Below are 14,946 nucleotides of genomic sequence, written 5' to 3' on the forward strand. Positions count from 1 at the left end.
AAAAGCAGCAATGGGATCATCTCCACCTCCTCACTAAGATAAGTTTCTTTTCTTCACTCAGTTTTAGCTAAGTTAGGAGGTCTGTGATAGGATTCTTGGAATCTTTAAGAGTATGGCCCTGACGTTTAGCCAGCTGTCTATGGGCATGATGTCTGAGGGTATTACTACTCAAGTAATGCTATATTTTTCCAGAGCTGATTTAATAACCTAAAATCTCTTAAAGAGGTCATTCGGATTTTGCAAGTTTAGGTTTTAAGGGTCTAAAAGAAAAGTCTACAACATACTTTTATTAAAATTTATTTTATTAAAATTTCACAGTATAAACTTGTCAAAATCAGCTGGTATTAATCTATTGAACAATGGTTGTATCCTGACACAGATCTTACATTTTGTAAACCACCAAACATCCACCCTGACGTCTTTTCTGAGAGTTTTGTAGGATGTCTTAACTGTGGAAGGGGTCAGGGGGGTATTCCAGAAAGCTTGGTTAACTTACCATTTGATAAATCATAACCTCTGGGTTGATTTACCCCAGACAGGCATACCATAAGTATGTCGGTTCCAAAACACCTGAGAAGAGTTAGTTTAATCAACCTCCAACTGGTTACCCAGAGTTAATGCGCGTGCACGGTGCATATATAAAGACATTTTCAATGGATCTCTGATTTCACGAGTCACCATGGAAACTCAAAGCGAAAAAAAGAGAGCGGCGTATTTCACCGAGGCGGAGTTAGAGGTTTTAATGCATGCTTATGAGGAGTTTAAGCCAATAATATTAAAAAGAAGCAATACAGCTGCATCAGCTAAAGCAAGAGAGTTGGCTTGTCAAAAATGTCAAAATGAAACACAAAACATTCTGCAAAAAGGTAATATTTGATTACACAATTACTGAACTATTATTATAACAGGATTTAGTATATTCATTCTGTCATGTAGCTAATAAGGTTTTTTTTGCCAAATAATGTATACTTGAATATTTCTCCTGTAGGATGAAGATGATGAAGATGAAGACACCACATCTGCTGTGATAGAAGTGGACAATGCTGGTAGATCCATTGAGGTATTATGTATTCCATTATAATGTATTGCCCTTTTTGCATTAGAGTAACAAACTGTCATTGTCCTTTCACAGTACATACCTAGGGATTTGCCCGCAGATGAGGGTCCTTCAACCTCAGCACACATCTAAGCAGGGTAACAATTTGTGTCCAGGTGTCCATATTAATTATATTGTCTGACCAAACAATCTCATTTATTACATTTTTTCCTCCTTCCTAGTTGCCAGCAAAGGAGCTGTATAAGGTCCATCTTCAAAAACAAATAAGGAAAAGTGGCATGGAGATGGACCTTATACAGCTTCAAATGGAAGAGAAAAGGCTCCTCGTTAAAAAGGCAGCATTTGAAATTGAATTACTGGTGTATCACCTTAAGGTGAGAACTTCTGTCTGAATATTCTGTCAGAATAATCTGTTGTATGTTAAGTGTTGTGTGTGTGTGTGTGTATATATATAAAGCAACATAAAAAAACATTTTTATTAAATTTTATTTTTTTTCCAAAAAAAAAAACAAAACAAAAAACTGCCTGGCAGACCAGTGCAAAAAACTAATAAAAGTAATTTTGACAGATCCTGTCTCTCAAAAGTCTTCCGTCTCTGTTGGCCTGTAAAATCTGTAGGTGTTCCTCTGGGCCATCTTCCTCAATACAAGGAGGGTGGCTCTCTCCTCTTATAGTGGCAATATTGTGAAGCACAACACAAGCCACTATAATGTCGCATGCCCTCTCTGGACTAACCCGGAGCCCACACAGACACTGAAACCGAGATTTGAGGATCCCTATAGTCATCTCCACCTTGGCCCGTGTTCGGCTGTGAGCCAGGTTAAAGCGTGTCTGTGGTCCAGGCTCAGGTTCAGGGTAGGGTGTCATTAAATAGGGCAGATAAGGGTATCCTCTGTCCCCCAGCAAGTAACCATTGTACTGTCCTGTAATGATTGAAGTGTACAACACAAATATAGTAAAAAGGAACAAAATTTGTATAAAGTAAAACCTACCCTGCTGAAATGTCTGGCTTAATGATGACTCGCGGAAAATTCTGGCATTATGCACAGATCCTGGCCATTTTGCCTCGACATTGGTAGTTATTTGGGTTGCTTCACATATTACCTTGTTAGTGGAAAAAGTAATGACTTTAATGATTTTAAGAAGAGAATAAAGTTGTTACCTGCACATTGATACTATAAACCGATTTCCTATTAACAGTCTCCCTCATTTATTGATGGAGCTTTAATAGGAATGTGAGTGCCATCAATGCACCCAATTACATTTGGAAACCCTGAAACAGAAAGTTATGGAAGTATAAAGTGTGTGTGCGCATAATGAATTCATGTATAGATATAAATAATATGATTAAATATGCGTCATAGATTTTACTACAAAGGACAAACATGCCACTCTGTGGAATTCCTCTTTAATAACAAGCAGAGGTTTATGGCCAGGGAACTGTACCGTGGGTAAGAACTGTTTAAGTGCCAGACATACTGAACGAATGGCTCGACATACAGTTGCCTTTCCCACATGCTCCGAATCGCCCACACTGTACAAAAAATGGCCAGACACAAAAAACCTAAGTGCTATGCACAGAATGTTTTAGCGCAGAACCGCGGTTTGTCACATTTACGATGTGCGGTTTTAAAAGACGTGTTAAATAAACTAAGGAATCTTTTGAAAAACGATAACGCTCTTTCAAATATTCATTAGGGTATGCAAATACATCAATACGTGGTCTTATAACCATCTCCCAATGAAAAAAAACGTTGTATAATTTGTGCTTCTACGTCCACAGGATCCTCCTCAAAAGGGCACGCCATGATCACCAACCTTCTGAAACGAAATTACACTGAAACATAACCTGCTCCCGAGCAGATTATCTTCAGAGAGTCAGTTGCTATGGTTACATACCCAGAAACTTACCTCCGTTTTTGGAACCGAAAGTTGAGGTTATCCACAAATTTATCCTTAAACATACTCAGGTATGTCACATAACCTGCTTTCTGGAATTCCCCCCTGAGAGTATCATCAGTGTTTTTGTGTTGATCCTGCTTTTGAGCACAGCATCATGCTATAGACAATGAATTATCAGTATAGCTGCTTCTTAGGACTAATATTCTTATTGATATTTTATTGAATCTCATAAAGCAACATTATACATTGTTTATTTGGGTTATTTCAGAAGCATTCATTTTAATTTTATTCCCATCCCATAGATTATTGCAAGTTGTAAAGTACAAATATACATTTCACTTCAACATTTGAGTAAAATAATTACAGCCACACAAGTTTATAAGATTACACACATTGTCTTAAGACTCACTGTCTATCGCATTTAAATGAAATTGGTTTTTTGATGTAATTTCAAGTCGGATGACTGGTATTGGTTGTTTTTTTGTTTAGTTTCTGATAGTTAATTCAACCTTTTTTTTTTAAAAAAAAAGGCGAACAAATAAATTTTTACCTCAGAAAACGTTTCAAATATATGTATGAACTTTTCTCATTTCACAGATCCACATTTTAAAATATTTACCCAAGGTGTTTAACAACCACATCTCTTACATGTTGTTTTTAATGTTCAAGAAACCAACAATGTTTTTACTTGCAAAGAGCACAAAACTTTGCTTTGGGGATCCAGAAGGAAAGCTATATGCCAACCACGTAGTTTTATACAGTCTAACTATATGTAGTTATCATATAATTTAAATGACTAAAAGATTGAATTCATCAGATTCTCACACGCCACATTATCATCATTTCCTTTTGATCCTAATGAACTACTAATTAATTTGATGGCAAGTGACACAATATACAGTTCTCATTCTATGTTTGTAAATGGGAGTGCTAACCATTTGCAAGCATTTTGCATGTTAACAGATTTTGTCTGTCAGTTTTCTGACAGACATATTTCATATGCCCCAACCTCAACCCTAATCCTGGAGGGCCACTTTCCTGCAGAGTTTTGCACCAGTCTTGATCAAACTCACCTTACTATAGGTTAAAAGTAATCCTGAACAGCTTAATTAGCTGAATCAGATGTGTTTGATTAGGGTAGCAGCTAAAATTTGTAGGACAGTGTACCATGGTTGAGAAAGCCTGCCTTTAGGATGTTCTCATTTGCTAATGCATAAATTCTACAGGTCTAGAGTAGGATCAAATGTAATCAATCAACCTGAAAGGGGAGGAGCCACCTTCATTCAAAGCTGTACTTAATGACAAAGCCAAGCTCTGGTGATTATCATCTCAGAATTTGTCAGCATGGGCTTCCTGCAACGTGTTTTTGTGCTGGTTGTGGCTGTGGTGTTTGACCAGACAAAAGCATGGGGACGTTTGGGTTACAGTCCAAGAGGCATCAAGCTGCCATCAGGTCTAGCTTCCATAGTTTCTTTCCTTAATCATGATCTGTTTTGAAATCCTTTGCAAGTGGTGTTTTCATTTCTCTCTACAGGAGTTGCACAAGACCCTCTTAATTTTCAGCAGAAGCAGCTGATGCAAGCTCCAGTGAAGCCTTTGACTTGGAGGTTTCCCATTGTCCCAGAAGTGCCGAGCGAGGTGGCGGTCAACTTCCAGTTGAGACAACCTGTGACTCCCAGTAGTGTAGCCGTTCTATGCAGTGAGAGCCAGGTTCATGTGGAGGTACAGCAGGACATGTTTGGCAATGGTCAGCTCATCCAGCCATCTGGTTTGTCTATGGGAGGCTGTCCTGTTGTTGGTCAAGACCCAAACGCCAAGGTTCTCATCTTTGAATATGCGCTACAGGACTGCAACAGTGTGGTGATGGTAAAACTATCCTTACTATACTATCTATAGTACACTTAATCTTGGTTTCTTACTGAGCCTGACCCTACTCCATCAGTGACATGAGCCTCCGAGAGGGCACCTAGCTATTGGTCCATATAACTCCGGTCCATCTCTTACAGATGACTGAGGATGAGCTTGTCTACACGTTTTCTGTCACCTATACTCCTGTGGCTCTCGGTGATGCTCCGATTACTCGTACCAATAGTGCAGTTATTGGTATTCAGTGCCACTATCCCAGGTAAGTGATCTTTGACTTCGTGTTTCTGCTTCTGGTGGCACAACTAGACCAGTTAATGGGTGACTCCTGGAACTGCAGGCTTCAGAATGTAAGCAGTAATGCCTTGATGCCCGCTTGGGTCCCTTATGCCTCAACGGTGGTTGGTGAGGACATCTTGGTCTTCTCCCTGAAGCTCATGTTGGGTAGGTGCAGTTTCTTTTAGGCCTTGTGCTGTATGAATGAGGCTGTGCCTAAACCGTTCTTTCTTGCAGATGACTGGTCCTATGAGAGGCCTTCAAATGTGTATTTCCTGGGTGATGTTATTAATATTGAGGCGTCTGTGAAGGTGTACAACCATGTCCCTCTGCGTGTGCTTGTGGACAGCTGTGTGGCCACCCAAGTACCTGACGTAACCTCCCTTCCGAGATATTCCTTCATTGAGAATCATGGGTGAGCTGTGACCTGGTGCTGTTGAACTTGGTTCATTCCCTGTAGCCATTGTCTAATAAGTGGTGTAAGGTCTGGTGGTTTGATCCTGTAGTTGACATGGCGTCCTTTACATCAGGTGCTTTGTGGATGCCAAGCTCACAGGTTCCAGCTCCCACTTCGTGCCTCGATCCCAGGATGACAAGCTCCGGTTCCAGCTGGAGGCCTTCATGTTCCAGAACAGATCTAGTCCATCAGTATGTATTTGGCTCTCGTTCATCTGTTCTGGTTTGACACCCCTCATCACCCTCTCTGTGGCGTCTCCTTGCAGATCTACATAACGTGTCTTCTGAATGCCACCCTTGCTTCTACACCCAGTGACGCTGTCCGCAAGTCCTGTTCCTTTGCTAACGGGTATGTTTATGGCACTTGCGAACACCCTGAAGGTGCCGTTTCTGATATTTCTTGCTTGCAGGTGGTTTGCTGCTGATGGGAACCACCAGGTTTGCAGTTGCTGTGACTCAACATGTGGCCCAGATGCTGGAGTTGCAGCTTCTCCTCCCTTTGGTGGTAGGTAGCTACTTTGACGATAGCTTTTGATACTGAGCGCAGTTCTGAGGGGTATTTTATTTTCTCCCCTCTAGGTGTTCAGTGGCAAGGCATGGCCTCATTTGGACCTGTAGTGGTTCAACAGCAAACAAAGACTGTAGCTGGTCTTTAATAAAGAGTAAACCTTTACTTCTGTGTTTGTCTGTTTTAAGCTTGACTAAGAATTCTCCAAGGGGGTACTCCATTAGAAGAGTGGCATACCTAGACAATGGGTTTTTTTTTTTTTTTTTTTTTTTAATGATTAGGCGTTTGTGCCTTCCTTGACGCACTGTAGGTCTCTTGCTTTGCATCTTAAGTGGTAAACTACCTTGTAGGTAACAGAATGGTTTGTCCTCTAGATTGCATGTTTGACAGTGTTCTGGACTAGAATGAAGGCCTTCAATTTTGGTTTTAAATACGCATGATAAAGGCACCCTCAGTTCAAGTATCAATGCCAGTCTTGCCCACTTGATTTTAGGTGCTAAACTTGCACAACCTCTACTGACGTAAGGCTTTTTGGTAACAGGGAAACACCAATTTTAAATGAGCATTTAATGCCTGGAATTGGTGTAAAAAAAAAAAAAAAAAACCTGGTTCTGTTTCTTAGACCAGTTTCATTAATTGCATTCAGGACCACACTCTGATCCTTGTCCATTTTTAACTTTAATGCTTCAAGGTGGCCACTGTTTTCCATTTCAAAACGCCAAGATCAATTTGGATTTAACAAACCCTTGAATTATCCACAACATCCATCAATGCATGAAGCAAGGCTACATGGTTGAAAGAACATGAGGGAGAAGAGATGGTGTGAGTTAATATGATGCTACACAGATCAGGACTCCTCAGCTCTTGCCCTGGAGGTCTAATGCACTGCAGAGTTTAGCTCTAACCCTAATCAAATATATGAACATCCTAATCATTGTTTCCATGATCATTAGATCAGTTGGGTTTTATCAGTGCAAGATTTTAGGAACCTTGCTTTAGACCACGTTTGTGACCTCTTTAAAGACATGCTGATATCTGTCACAGCTCAGAAATAAAAGTAATCCCTAACACTTTTAGCAAGTTGAATAATTCAATCTATAAGTGATCACACAAGCAGTTGCAGCACTTTCAAAAAGAAATGTTGCTGTTTTCTATAAAATACGACAAGAATGACAGCATGGTAAATAAAAAATAGACTATATATAATGTGTAAGAGACAGGTAAAAGCAGCAATGGGATTATCTCCACCTCTTCACTAAGATAAGTTTCTTTTCTTCACTCAGTTTGAGCTACGTTAGGAGGTCTGTGATAGGATTCTTGGAATCTTTAAGAGTATGGCCCTGACGTTTAGCCAGCTGTCTATGGGCATGATGTTTGAGGGTATTACTACTCAAGTAATGCTATATTTTTCCAGAGCTGATTTAATAACCTAAAATCTCTTAAAGAGGTCATTTGGATTTTGCAAGTTTAGGTTTTAAGGGTCTTAAAGAAAAGTCTACAACATACTTTTATTAAAATTTATTTTATTAAAATTTCACAGTATAAACTTGTCAAAATCAGCTGGTATTAATCTATTGAACAATGGTTGTATCCTGACAAAGATCTTACATTTTGTAAACCACCAAACATCCACCCTGACGTCTTTTCTGAGAGTTTTGTAGGATGTCTTAACTGTGGAAGGGGTAAGGGGGGTATTCCAGAAAGCTTGGTTAACTTACCATTTGATAAATCATAACCTCTGGGTTGATTTACCCCAGACAGGCATACCATAAGTATGTCGGTTCCAAAACACCTGAGAAGAGTTAGTTTAATCAACCTCCGACTGGTTACCCAGAGTTAATGCGCATGCACGGTGCATATATAAAGACATTTTCAATGGATCTCGATTTCACGAGTCACCATGGAAACTCAAAGCGAAAAAAAAAGAGAGCGGCGTATTTCACCGAGGCGGAGTTAGAGGTTTTAATGCATGCTTATGAGGAGTTTAAGCCAATAATATTAAAAAGAAGCAATACAGCTGCATCAGCTAAAGCAAGAGAGTTGGCTTGTCAAAAAATGTCAAAATGAAACACAAAAACATTCTGCAAAAAGGTAATATTTGATTACACAATTACTGAACTATTATTATAACAGGATTTAGTATATTCATTCTGTCATGTAGCTAATAGAAAGAAGACTGAATCCCGTCTAACTAACCCTCCAGAAAGAACACAGTCTGTCACAGTTGTAAGTGATTTGTTGTCTGGTACCATTAGTTGCTTTTAGGGTTTTTTTTGCCAAATAATGTATACTTGAATATTTCTCCTGTAGGATGAAGATGATGAAGATGAAGACACCACATCTGCTGTGATAGAAGTGGACAATGCTGGTAGATCCATTGAGGTATTATGTATTCCATTATAATGTATTGCCCTTTTTGCATTAGAGTAACAAACTGTCATTGTCCTTTCACAGTACATACCTAGGATTTGCCCGCAGATGAGGGTCCTTCAACCTCAGCACACATCTAAGCAGGGTAACAATTTGTGTCCAGGTGTCCATATTAATTATATTGTCTGACTAAACAATCTCATTTATTACATTTTTTCCTCCTTCCTAGTTGCCAGCAAAGGAGCTGTATAAGGTCCATCTTCAAAAACAAATAAGGAAAAGTGGCATGGAGATGGACCTTATACAGCTTCAAATGGAAGAGAAAAGGCTCCTCGTTAAAAAAGGCAACATTTGAAATTGAATTACTGGAGTATCACCTTAAGGTGAGAACTTGTCTGAATATTCTGTCAGAATAATCTGTTGTATGTTAAGTGTTGTGTGTGTGTGTGTGTGTGTATATATATATATATATATATATATATATATATATATATATATATAAAGCAACATAAAAAAACATTTTTATTAAATTTTTATTTTTTATATTTTTTCCAAAAAAAACAAAAAAACAAAAAACTGCCTGGCAGACCAGTGCAAAAAAACTAATAAAAGTAATTTTGACGGATCCTGTCTCTCAAAAGTCTTCCGTCTCTGTTGGCCTGTAAAATCTGTAGGTGTTCCTCTGGGCCATCTTCCTCAATACAAGGAGGGTGGCTCTCTCCTCTTATAGTGGCAATATTGTGAAGCACAACACAAGCCACTATAATGTCGCATGCCCTCTCTGGACTAACCCGGAGCCCACGCAGACACTGAAACCGAGATTTGAGGATCCCTATAGTCATCTCCACCTTGGCCCGTGTTCGGCTGTAAGCCAGGTTAAAGCGTGTCTGTGGTCCAGGCTCAGGTTCAGGGTAGGGTGTCATTAAATAGGGCAGACAAGGCTATCCTCTGTCCACCAGCAAGTAACCATTGTACTGTCCTGTAATGATTGAAGTGTACAACACAAATATAGTAAAAAGGAACAAAATTTGTATAAAGTAAAACCTACCCTGCTGAAATGTCTGGCTTAATGATGACTCGCGGAAAATTCTGGCATTATGCACAGATCCTGGCCATTTTGCCTCAACATTGGTAGTTATTTCAGTTGCTTCACATATTACCTTGTTAGTGGAAAAAGCAATGACTTTAATGATTTTAAGAAGAGAATAAAGTTGTTACCTGCACATTGATACTATAAACAGATTTCCTATTAACAGTCTCCCTCATTTATTGATGGAGCTTTAATAGGAATGTGAGTGCCATCAATGCACCCAATTACATTTGGAAACCCTGAAACAGAAAGTTATGGAAGTATGAAGTGTGTGTGCGCATAATGAATACATGTATAGATATAACTAATATGATTAAATATGCGTCATAGATTTTACTACAAAGGACAAACCTGCCACTCTGTGGAATTCGTCTTTAATAACAAGCAGAGGTTTATGGCCAGGGAACTGTACCGTGGGTAAGAACTGTTTAAGTGCCAGACATACTGAACGAACGGCTCTACACACAGTTGCCTTTCCCACATGCTCCGAATCGCCCACACTGTACAAAAAATTGCCAGACACAAAAAACCTAAGTGCTATGCACAGAATGTTTTAGCGCAGAACCGCGGTTTGTCACATTTACGATGTGCGGTTTTAAAAGACGTGTTAAATAAACTAAGGAATCTTTTGAAAAACGATACCGCTCTTTAAAATATTCATTAGGGTATGCAAATACATCAATACGTGGTCTTATAACCATCTCCCGACGAAAAAAAACGTTGTATAATTTGTGCTTCTACGTCCACAGGATCCTCCTCAAAAGGGCACGCCATGATCACCAACCTTCTGAAACGAAATTACACTGAAACATAACCTGCTCCCGAGCAGATTATCTTCAGAGAGTCAGTTGCTATGGTTACATACATACCCAGAAACTTACCTTCGTTTTTGGAACCGAAAGTTGAGGTTATCCACAAATTTATCCTTAAACATACTCAGGTATGTCACATAACCTGCTTTCTGGAATACCCCCCTGAGAGTATCATCAGTGTTTTTGTGTTGATCCTCCTCTTGAGCACAGCATCATGCTATAGACAATGAATTATCAGTACAGCTGCTTCTTAGGACTAATATTCTTATTGGCATTTTTCTGAATCTCATAAAGCAACATTATACATTGTTTAATTGAGTTATTTAAGAAGAATTCATTTTAATTTTATTCCCATCCCATAGATTATTGCAAGTCGTAAAGTACAAATATACATTTCACTTCAACATTTGAGTAAAATAATTACAGCCACACAAGTTTATAAGATTACACACATTGTCTTAAGACACACTGTCTATCGCATTTAAATGAAATTGGTTTTATGATGTAATTTCTTTCAAAAGTCGGATGACTGGTATTGGTTGTTTTTTTTTGTTTAGTTTCTGATAGTTAATTCAACCGTTTTTTTTTTTTTTTTTTAAAAAAAGGCGAACATAAATTTTTACCTCAGAAAACATTTCAAATGTATGTATGAACTTTTCTCATTTCACAGATTCACATTTTAAAATATTTACCCAAGGTGTTTAACAACCAAATCTCTTACATGTCAATTTTAATGTTCAAGAAACCTATACTGGTGTAAATTTTTTCTACTTGTAAAGAGCACAAAACTTTGCTTTGGGGATACAGAAGGAAAGATATATGCCAACCAAGTAGTTTTATACATTCTAACTATATGTAGTTATCATATAATTTAAATGACTAAAAGATTGAATTCATCAGATTCTCACACGCCACATTATCATCATTTCCTTTTGATCCTAATGAACTACTAATTAATTTTATGGCAAGTGACACAATATACAGTTCTCATTCTATGTTTGTAAATGGGAGTGCTAACCATTTGCAAGCATTTTGCATGTTAACAGATTTTGTCTGTCAGTTTTCTGACAGACATATTTCATATGCCCCAACCTCAACCCTAATCCTGGAGGGCCACTTTCCTGCAGAGTTTTGCACCAGTCTTGATCAAACTCACCTTACTATAGGTTAAAAGTAATCCTGAACAGCTTAATTAGCTGAATCAGATGTGTTTGATTAGGGTAGCAGCTAAAATTTGTAGGACAGTGTACCATGGTTGAGAAAGCCTGCCTTTAGGATGTTCTCATTTGCTAATGCATAAATTCTACAGGTCTAGAGTAGGATCAAATGTAATCAATCAACCTGAAAGGGGAGGAGCCACCTTCATTCAAAGCTGTACTTAATGACAAAGCCAAGCTGTTGTGATTGTCATCTCAGAATTTGTCAGCATGGGCTTTCTGCAATGTGTTTTTGTGCTGGTTGTGACTGTGGTGTTTGACCAGACAAAAGCATGGGGACGTTTGGGTTACAGTCCAAGAGGCATCAAGCTGCCATCAGGTCTAGCTACCATAGTTTCTTTCCTTAATCATGATCGGTTTTGAAATCCTTTGCAAGTGGCATTTTTATTTCTCTCTACAGGAGTTGCACAAGACCCTCTTAATTTTCAGCAGAAGCAGCTGATGCAAGCTCCAGTGAAGCCTTTGACTTGGAGGTTTCCCATTGTCCCAGAAGTGCCGAGCGAGGTGCCGGTCAACTTCCAGTTGAGACAACCTGTGACTCCCAGTAGTGTAGCTGTTCTTTGCAGTGAGAGCCAGGTTCATGTGGAGGTACAGCAGGACATGTTTGGCAATGGTCAGCTCATCCAGCCATCTGGTTTGTCTATGGGAGGCTGTCCTGTTGTTGGTCAAGACCCAAACGCCAAGGTTCTCATCTTTGAATATGCACTGCAGGACTGCAACAGTGTGGTGATGGTAAAACTATCCTTACTATACTATCTCTAGTACACTTAATCTTGGTTTCTTACTGAGCCTGACCCTACTCCATGAGTGACATGAGCCTCCGAGAGGGCACCTAGCTATTGGTCCATATAACTACGTCCATCTCTTACAGATGACTGAGGATGAGCTTGTCTACACGTTTTCTGTCACCTATACTCCTGTGGCTCTCGGTGATGCTCCGATTACTCGTACCAATAGTGCAGTTATTGGTGTTCAGTGCCACTATCCCAGGTAAGTGATCTTTGACTTGGTGTTGCTGCTTCTGGTGGCACAACTAGACCAGTTAATGGGTGCCTCCTGGATCTGCAGGCTTCAGAATGTAAGCAGTAATGCCTTGATGCCAGCTTGGGTCCCTTATGCCTCAACGGCGTTTGGTGAGGACATCTTGGTCTTCTCCCTGAAGCTCATGTTGGGTAGGTGCAGTTTCTTTTAGGCCTTGTGCTGTATGAATGAGGCTGTGCCTAAACCGTTCTTTCTTGCAGATGACTGGTCCTATGAGAGGCCTTCAAACGTGTATTTCCTGGGTGACGTTATTAATATTGAGGCGTCTGTGAAGGTGTACAACCATGTCCCTTTGCGTGTGCTTGTGGACAGCTGTGTGGCCACCCAAGTACCTGACGTAACCTCCCTTCCGAGATATTCCTTCATTGAGAATCATGGGTAAGCTGTGACCTGGTGCTGTTGAACTTGGTTCATTGCCTGTAGCCACTTCATCTAAGTATTGGTGTGAGGTCTGGTGGTTTGATCCTGTAGTTGACATGGCGTTCTTTACCTCAGGTGCTTTGTGGATGCCAAGCTCACGGGTTCCAGCTCCCACTTCGTGCCTCGATCCCAGGATGACAAGCTCCGGTTCCAGCTGGAGGCCTTCATGTTCCAGAACAGATCTAGTCCATCAGTATGTATTGAATTTGGCACTCGTTCATCTGTTCTGGTTTGACACCCTCATCACCCTCTCTGTGGTGTCTCCTTGCAGATCTACATAACGTGTCTTCTGAATGCCACCCTTGCTTCTACACCCAGTGATGCTGTCCACAAGTCCTGTTCCTTTGCCAATGGGTATGTTTATGGCACTTGCTAACACCCTGAAGGTGCGGTTTCTGATATTTCTTGCTTGCAGGTGGTCTGCTGCTGATGGGAACCACCAGGTTTGCAGTTGCTGTGACTCAACATGTGGCCCAGATGCTGGAGTTGCAGCTTCTCCTCCCTTTGGTGGTAGGTAGCTACTTTGATGATAGCTTTTGATACTGAGTGCAGTTCTGAGGGTTATTTTATTTTCTCCCCTCTAGGTGTTCAGTGGCAAGGCATGGCCTCATTTGGACCTGTAGTGGTTCAACAGCAAACAAAGACTGTAGCTGGTGATTAATAAAGAGTAAACCTTTACTTCTGTGTTTGTCTGTTTTAAGCTTGACTAAGAATTCTCCAAGGGGGTACTCCATTAGAGTGGCATACCTAGACAATGTGCGTTTTCAATGACTTGGCGTTTGTGCCTTCCTTGCAGCACTGTTGGTCTCTTGCATTGCATTTTAAGTGGTAAACTACCTTGTAGGTAACAGAATGGTTTGTCCTCTAGATTGCATGTTTGACAGTGTTCTGGACTAGAATGAAGGCCTCCCATTTTGGTTTTAAATACGCATGATAAAGGCACCCTCAGTTCAAGTATCAATGCCAGTCTTGCCCACTTGATTTTAGGTGCTAAACTTGCACAACCTCTACTGACGTAAGGCTTTTTGGTAACAGGGAAACACCAGTTTTAAATGAGCATTTAATGCCTGGAATTGGTGTAAAAACCTGGTTCTGTTTCTTAGACCAGTTTCACTAATTGCGTTCAGGACCACACTCTGATCCTTGTCCATTTTTAACTTTAATGCTTCAAGGTGGCCACTGGTTTCCACTTCAAAACCCCAATATCAATTTGGATTTAACAAACCCTAGTTATCCACAACATCCATCAATGCATGAAGCAAGGCTACATGGTTGAAAGAACATGAGGGAGAAGAGATGGTGTGAGTTAATATGATGCTACACCGATTAGGACTCCTCGGATCTTGCCCTGGAGGTCTAATGCACTACAGAGTTTAGCTCTAACCCTAATCAAATATATGAACATCCTAATCATTGTTTCCATGATCATTAGATCAGTTGGGTTTTATCAGAGCAAGATTTTAGGAACCTTGCCTTAGACCACGTTTGTGACCTCTTTAAAGACATGCTGATATCTGTCACAGCTCAGAAATAAAAGTAATCCCTAACACTTAGCAAGTTGAATAATTCAATCTATAAGTGATCACACAAGCAGTTGCAGCACTTTCAAAAAGAAATGTTGCTGTTTTCTATAAAATACGACAAGAATGACAGCATGGTAAATAAAAAATAGACTATATATAATGTGTAAGAGACAGGTAAAAGCAGCAATGGGATCATCTCCACCTCCTCACTAAGATAAGTTTCTTTTCTTCACTCAGTTTGAGCTAAGTTAGGAGGTCTGTGATAGGATTCTTGGAATCTTTAAGAGTATGGCCCTGATGTTTAGCCAGGAGTCTATGGGCATGATGTCTGAGGGTATTACTACTCAAGTAATGCTATATTTTTCCAGAGCTGATTTAATAACCTAAAATCTCTTAAAGAGGTCATTTGGA

General features: G+C 39.8%; 2 protein-coding genes and 1 pseudogene across 2 annotated transcripts; 2 read left to right on the top strand and 1 right to left on the bottom strand.

The window, feature by feature from the left end:
- Positions 1–445: 445 nt before the first annotated feature.
- LOC122334430 lies at positions 446–10,296 on the bottom strand (annotated as a pseudogene).
- Positions 4,264–6,227, top strand: LOC122334491 (zona pellucida sperm-binding protein 3-like). The gene is made up of 9 exons (XM_043232463.1): positions 4,264–4,412; positions 4,494–4,825; positions 4,966–5,084; positions 5,163–5,266; positions 5,336–5,513; positions 5,629–5,746; positions 5,821–5,903; positions 5,965–6,059; positions 6,134–6,227. Exons 1-9 carry the CDS (start codon positions 4,304–4,306, stop codon positions 6,208–6,210), a joined length of 1,215 nt encoding a protein of 404 aa, XP_043088398.1. The 5' UTR covers positions 4,264–4,303; the 3' UTR covers positions 6,211–6,227.
- A 1,417-nt stretch (positions 10,297–11,713) lies between the features above and the next one.
- Positions 11,714–13,690, top strand: LOC122334490 (zona pellucida sperm-binding protein 3-like). Its single transcript, XM_043232462.1, has 9 exons — positions 11,714–11,870; positions 11,952–12,283; positions 12,423–12,541; positions 12,620–12,723; positions 12,793–12,970; positions 13,088–13,205; positions 13,284–13,366; positions 13,428–13,522; positions 13,597–13,690. The coding sequence occupies exons 1-9, from the start codon at positions 11,762–11,764 to the stop codon at positions 13,671–13,673; spliced, it is 1,215 nt and encodes a 404-aa protein (XP_043088397.1). The 5' UTR covers positions 11,714–11,761; the 3' UTR covers positions 13,674–13,690.
- Positions 13,691–14,946: the final 1,256 nt, after the last annotated feature.

The sequence above is a fragment of the Puntigrus tetrazona genome, unplaced genomic scaffold (assembly GCF_018831695.1).
Source record: "Puntigrus tetrazona isolate hp1 unplaced genomic scaffold, ASM1883169v1 S000000528, whole genome shotgun sequence".
In the NCBI taxonomy this organism is placed as follows: domain Eukaryota; kingdom Metazoa; phylum Chordata; class Actinopteri; order Cypriniformes; family Cyprinidae; genus Puntigrus; species Puntigrus tetrazona.

Coding starts and splice junctions, on each gene's coding strand:
- LOC122334491 (XM_043232463.1), top strand. CDS start 4,304: ATGGGCTTCCTGCAACGTGTTTTTGTGCTGGTTGTGGCTGTGGTGTTT. Junction 5,514..5,628: donor TCCTTCATTGAGAATCATGG/GTGAGCTGTGAC, acceptor CCTTTACATCAG/GTGCTTTGTGGATGCCAAGC. Junction 5,904..5,964: donor TCCTGTTCCTTTGCTAACGG/GTATGTTTATGG, acceptor TCTTGCTTGCAG/GTGGTTTGCTGCTGATGGGA.
- LOC122334490 (XM_043232462.1), top strand. CDS start 11,762: ATGGGCTTTCTGCAATGTGTTTTTGTGCTGGTTGTGACTGTGGTGTTT. Junction 11,871..11,951: donor AGGCATCAAGCTGCCATCAG/GTCTAGCTACCA, acceptor TTCTCTCTACAG/GAGTTGCACAAGACCCTCTT. Junction 12,542..12,619: donor GTTCAGTGCCACTATCCCAG/GTAAGTGATCTT, acceptor CTGGATCTGCAG/GCTTCAGAATGTAAGCAGTA.